Genomic DNA, 5,874 nt, shown 5'->3' with positions numbered 1-5,874 from the left:
TTACAGATAAATTCTGTATAGTGAAAAGCACGAATATTTAATAGGAAACAAAAAACTATTTAAAGAGTCTTTAAAACAGATTAATTAGATGCCTGGAAAAGCACTGAGAATTTTTATGTGGAGGAAAAGTATATAAAAGGCCCAAATCCACAACTGCTACCAGTCTATGGCCAAGACCTCATTTGCTTAAAAGTTTAAGATGAAAATTGAAGTCCTTTTTCATCTGCTGAAGTGCAGAAGGATAATGCTTTTATTTTAAGTGAAACAGAGGGAAAAAAAAGTGATTTATATCTGCTGTGACACACCCACACAGGTTCTTTCTTAGTAGCAACAGCAGTAAACAGTCCTGTATTCCCAGAAAGCATTTTTGCTGGCAACAATTACTGCTTAGCATAAACAAGGAAAAGAGCCACCAGAGAACACCATATGTGAAATTTAAGAAAATACAGCTAATTTGCAAGCTTTAGATAATCACCCTTGAAAACAGTATAAAAGAAAATTGTTATAAAATACACAAAAGAATACATTCAGAGCTTAGAACATACATTCATTAGAGAAAATAACTGCAGCTGTATTTTAGTGAAACACCAGTACTTTTATTTCCACGTCAAATCTGAAGAGAAAGGTGCTGCGTGTTTTGCTGTATTTACCTTTAGATGTACTTCTGAACTTGTGGATCTGTCAAACTTCATTTAAATTACAGTTGGTGGATTTGATATACAACATTTCATACATCAGTACTTAAGAAAATGGTTTATTCTTTAAGCAAGTAGGTGCATAAATGCTCAAGTCTAGCACTGTTAATTCCCAGGCAGGGGACCATGAAGTCCCTGATGTGCTCTTGAGTTTGAAGTTGTCATACAAATCCACACACAATTAAGAGGATATGCATTCACACTTAAATAATTGCCAAAGAAAAGATGGCTTTGTTTCTTATCTTAAAAAGCTATACAGAAAACAATGTCCAATAGTTCCAGGGCTGTCTAAACCATTTTCTTTAGTGCAGTCTTTAAAATTAAGCTTCATGTACACAAGGCAAATATCGGACACTGCTACATCAAATAAAGATTTGTTTATTTAATTCAATTACAGTGCTTCAATAGGATGCTACTCATTTTCCACAACAGCAGAGCTTTCCTACACTCTATGCAGCTACAGGTATTATCCACCTCCCTATGAAATTTTACCAGTCTCATTGAAACGTGTCTCATTTGTTCATTGGGAAAGTTTTACCAGTGGTTCCCACGGAATCAGAACTTTGTCAGCAATCTTTAGTTCAGTTGCATTGCAGTGAACTTTCATCAAAACATTTTTCTTCAGTGCGTATACACTGGGAAAGCCAGGGAACTTTCACTAAATTCACTTCTAGAGAGGTTATTTTCAAGACTAGTCAGTAACAAAAAAGGTTTAGGAACTTCCAGACCATAACACTGATAACAGCTTGGCTATAAAAGACAGACAGTGATGGTTTCAGTATCAAAGTCAACTAGCAGTATAGAACAGCAGCAGTGCAAGTATCTATTCATTGTTTCTGTAATAATTTTCAATTGTTTCTGAATTAAAATACACCACAGTAACTGTGATATCGTCTCTGTACATTCTTGCAAGGTCTTCAGGCAGTGTCAACATTGCAGCAAGTTTCTCTTGGTCCACCTCGCCATATTCATTATCTCCAATTGCATGCCTTATTAAATGAGTAGCTATGTTCTGGTCAAGTGAGGCAATGCCTCGGTTTTTCCTCTGAAGTAACAAGTTGTGCATATAACCCAAATTAACTGGTTTCTCAAAAGCCAGTTGTGGTTTCTGCTCATTAAGCTCTGTAAGGTGTCCAGCAACTAGTTTTACAACTTGTTCATTACTGAGCATCTCCCATAATCCATCTGAAGCAATAACGAGAAACTTATCCTTGCCTCTTAATTTGTGGTATGTGACTTCAGGCTCCGCAGTTAGGTAAGGGGGTGTATGGTAGTTTGGAGGAACATACTGATAAATATTTAAAGCCTCAGCATCACAGCTATTCTCAAGAACACTGTGTTGCAGTTCTTTACTCCATTTTAATTGCACATCTCCAAAAGCTCTGGAGGGCATGAGAATCCCCAGTAGTCTGTCATTCACAAGTAGAGTTTTTTCCTCAGATCTAGGATGTTCTCTCTTTAGTCTTCTAATTTCAAATTCATCAAAGGCATTGTGGTCTCGCGTTAGAGGAAGAGTAGACCACGTTCCATCTTCTTCACGAACCCCTAAAATTGCTCTGCAATCACCAGCGTTTGCAACATGTAAGTGAACACCATCAACATGAGCTACACATGCTGTTGCACCAGAAAAAGCTACTTGAAGGGCAATATTTCTCATCAACTCATTTTCCTGGGGAGCCTGAACTTCCAGTGATATGTCCGAGTCTAACCTTTTGAATGCACTTATCATGGCTTCTTCTAAACTAAATCCTGGCTCAATGTCTAGGTCCAGTAAGTGTTGCCAGTAAACCCGGAGATTCTCAAAGTACTGTGAAGTTATCTCTCGGTACTCCACATCATTTGGATGCTTGTGCAACTGCAGAATAGGCATAACTGGTTTCATGCACTCCACAGCAAGCTCGATCTCTTCCAGTGCTTGCCGAGACATGAGAGAAACTGCTATATAATGAAGGAGTCTCTCACTTACTGCCTGAGCGCACGCAGAACCTGCATGACCATCAAAGACACCAAACATCATGCCTCTGGTCTGCAAGCAAGTGGCTGCACTTCTGCGGTCTTCAATAGGGGTATTGGATGCCAGCTGGTTACTTTCAAATCTCAACACAGAATTTGTATTTTTACAATTCAAATCCAATATTTTATGGGATAACTCACCTGCTCTGAGAATATCATTGATTTGTGATAGAGACAACTGGAAAGAGAATTGTTCTTCTTCGGTGGAGGTGTGTCTGAATGCTTTTTTTAAGGAGAAGATATTGCCTAAGCTGCAGCTTGCAGCAGGGTAGAGAAGTGTTTTGGAGAAAACAAGCTTCCATTTTATTTTCTGTCTATTTGGGATGCATATGGAGTACAAACGTCCTTTTCGTTGTAAAACAATGCTGTTTCTTGCTGAGCGTAAGATCCAGGATGATACAGTTCTTGACATCATATGTCACTCCACAAATTGAACAACTTCCTTCAGTCAAGCAGAATGTCCTTACAGTCTGGAATATAAAAATTGGAAAGGTGTAAGACAAGTTTCACAAGAACCTTTCCACACGGCAATACAAAGGAAGTCTAGAGGTCACAGAAACATTCAGAACTTTTTTGCAGAAAAGACTGCTATGGACAGAGGCATCTTAGAAGTGATACAATTTCCATTACTTAATGACAACCTTGGTGAATTTAGCTTAGGATATGACTCCTCTTACCAACTAACCCATCAGAAAAGCTCATTTTTATTTACCAAGCATGCTTTTTTGTTATTATGGCATGGTTAAGACGTAATTCCAACGTTACAAGAAACTTACACTGTTCAGTGGAAAGCCTTGTCTAACAAGACACAGAAGACAAGTATCTCAAACTTGTTGGATCTACGTGGCAATTAATGGACAACTTTTAAAGTGTCTGCTAGAGTACAGCTCTACTCCAAATTCATTCTAAATAGCAAAATGTTTCTTCTAAATATCAGAGCCAAGAGTGTAAGTACTCAAATCCCACAGAACTGAAAGATGTGGCAGACAGATTAACATTTATATAAATTGCCACGAGCTTCACGTCTAGAGCAAGCTAGCTTACCCTTCCAATTCTGTTCCAGCTTATAAGCTTGATTCTTTTTTTGTACCTTCCAGGTCTTAACACTGGTAGGATTTCTACACAGCTGAAGTCAGACTGGACTACTGGTCAATTAATGGATTTATCACAGCACTGTGCACTTGGACAAAGGGAAAGTTATGCCACAGCTGCATTGATGACTTTTACAGGTTTACAGTTAGGCATGTTCATTTGGAGTGCAGTTAAAATAAGCAGCTGTGAAGAGCTCTGCTGCCAACAGCACTGAAACCTTGGGCACCTGAACAGATGAGGTTCTTCAGCTGCCATGGGGAAGGTCCATCATATTGCTTCCTCCTTTAAATAAGATATTCAAGCTGTGAGAGGCAGTCTACTAAGTACAACTAGGTGCTTAATTCACAACAGAGCTTTGCCCCAAGGACTTAAAAGCTAACTGTATTGTAGCACCACAAGTACAATTACTCCCAGAAGATTACCCTGGCAGCCTGTTTGAACAATATAGTTTTCTCAGAGCTCTGAACCACTTGCACATCGCCTTCAGCACGAGGTACTCCAGGTCCCAGTCCAACGATGCTATCTATGTACTACTGCAATACTGTTTTTTGTTCGTTTGTTTTAAGCAGTGCACTTTGTGAAACAGCAAGAAGGCCATCCAGCCAGTTGCATAAATAAAAATGTTCCAAGAAATCAGCAGAAGCTAAAAACAAACTTGAGCTACTGTAATCAGAAGGCCTACTGCTCCAGCCCAAGGACTCGACTAAAATTCTATCTGGGAAACAAAAGCAAAGCGTACCACCCCTGCCCCACAAGAGAAGAGAGCAGACAGGCCGTTCCACCAAGGAACCCACCACTTTGACACCGGGAAACCTGCGAGGACAGGCAAGGACACCGCCTAATTTCACTGCTGCCATCGGGAGAGCAGATGGCAAAGCCAGTGCCAGTTCATGGCTCGGCGCTTGCCTGTGGTCTCCTGGGACAAGGACCCCTCCCATTACCACCTATTGTTGTGCTGCACAGAGAACGCAACCAGAAAAAACCCATGAGGAACCGAAGAACAGCAGCACCACCAGACAAACCTTATTTGTCAGCCTTGTCCATGCCGTTCCCCACTCTGCTGCTTCTCCCCCATCCCACCCTTCTGAGCCAGGTGGGACCCAAAACCTGACAACTTTCCTGTTCTTGATCGAAAAACCTTATAGGAATAGCATGTTAAACTGACTGACGCTACTCACAGCGGCTGGCTGCACACTGCTAGATTTTTCCTTCCCTTCCCCAGCAGCAGATCCCGCCCAGTGCCATGCAGACACCTCTCTGCCTGGGGCCGGGTAGCACCAACGGGGTCCTGAGCACACTGCTGGACCCCTGGACCTGCACCCACAGCGCCCGCTCCAGCCACCACCCGCGTCAGAAAGCGGTGGCGGTGCTAATTAGGGCGCCGGGCGGTGCTAATTAAGGCGCCGGGCTGCAGCCCATGAAGTAGGAGCCGCTCCCACCCGCCTCGAGCAGCGCAGTGCCAGAAGCAGCACTTCCTCCAGGCCCACCGGAACCCCCACGGCTCACCCGGAGGCGGCCGAAGCGGCGCCTCCGACCCCGTCCCTTACCGGTGCGGTCCTGTCCGGCCCGGTCCCGGCCACAGCCGCCGCCACGCGCCCCGCAGGTTCCGGGCTCTCCGGCGCCGCTCAAGTGCTCGGCGCTGAGCGACAGCCCCGCCGCCCAACCCGCGCCGCCCCCGCCGGAGCCGCCCCGAGGAACGGCCGCGGCGGGGCGGGGCCGCGGGTTCCTGTCAGGACATGGCGGGGCGGGCCGGGCGGTGGCTGTGTGGGGCTCCCGCCCCCCCGCCATGCTCCATCAGAGCCGCCTCCGCCGAGCGGTGCCAGCTCTGGTGTTGCTGGCGGGGAGGAGAAAGCCCCCCCAGTGCCCTGCGCGGCCTGACCCGACCCGTGGGGGCCGTGCCGTGTCCCGTCACCTCCCGTCACCTCCCGTCCCCTGAGCCGCCCGCGCGGTCGGCAGCGCCATGCCCTCGGCTGCAGTTGCCGCCCTCTTCCTGCTTTAGATTAGTAAACTAAATTCTCCATTTAAAAAGAATCCATTAGTAAACTTCAGCAAAGGTTACTCTTTGCAGGAACTC

At 44.8% G+C, this 5,874-nt stretch overlaps 1 protein-coding gene across 2 annotated transcripts; it reads right to left on the bottom strand.

The window, feature by feature from the left end:
* Positions 1–1,057: 1,057 nt before the first annotated feature.
* Positions 1,058–5,531, bottom strand: PDP2 (pyruvate dehydrogenase phosphatase catalytic subunit 2). 2 transcript variants are annotated; one of them, XM_035543637.2, is made up of 2 exons: positions 5,348–5,531; positions 1,058–3,178 (listed from the first exon to the last, which is right to left on the bottom strand). In XM_035543637.2, exon 2 carries the CDS (start codon positions 3,121–3,123, stop codon positions 1,519–1,521), a length of 1,605 nt encoding a protein of 534 aa, XP_035399530.1. In that variant the 5' UTR covers positions 3,124–3,178; positions 5,348–5,531; the 3' UTR covers positions 1,058–1,518. The 2 variants fall into 2 exon arrangements, with proteins under 2 accessions (XP_035399530.1, XP_035399529.1); XM_035543636.2 differs by lacking the exon at positions 5,348–5,531 and adding an exon at positions 4,979–4,995.
* Between the last annotated feature and the right edge of the window lie 343 nt (positions 5,532–5,874).

Source organism: Cygnus atratus, chromosome 12 (genome assembly GCF_013377495.2).
Source record: "Cygnus atratus isolate AKBS03 ecotype Queensland, Australia chromosome 12, CAtr_DNAZoo_HiC_assembly, whole genome shotgun sequence".
Lineage (NCBI taxonomy): Eukaryota > Metazoa > Chordata > Aves > Anseriformes > Anatidae > Cygnus > Cygnus atratus.
This window is presented reverse-complemented; position numbering and strand designations above follow the sequence as displayed.

What these genes read in the sequence shown, in the direction of transcription:
- PDP2 (XM_035543637.2), bottom strand. Translation starts at nt 3,123, where the DNA reads ATGATGTCAAGAACTGTATCATCCTGGATCTTACGCTCAGCAAGAAAC.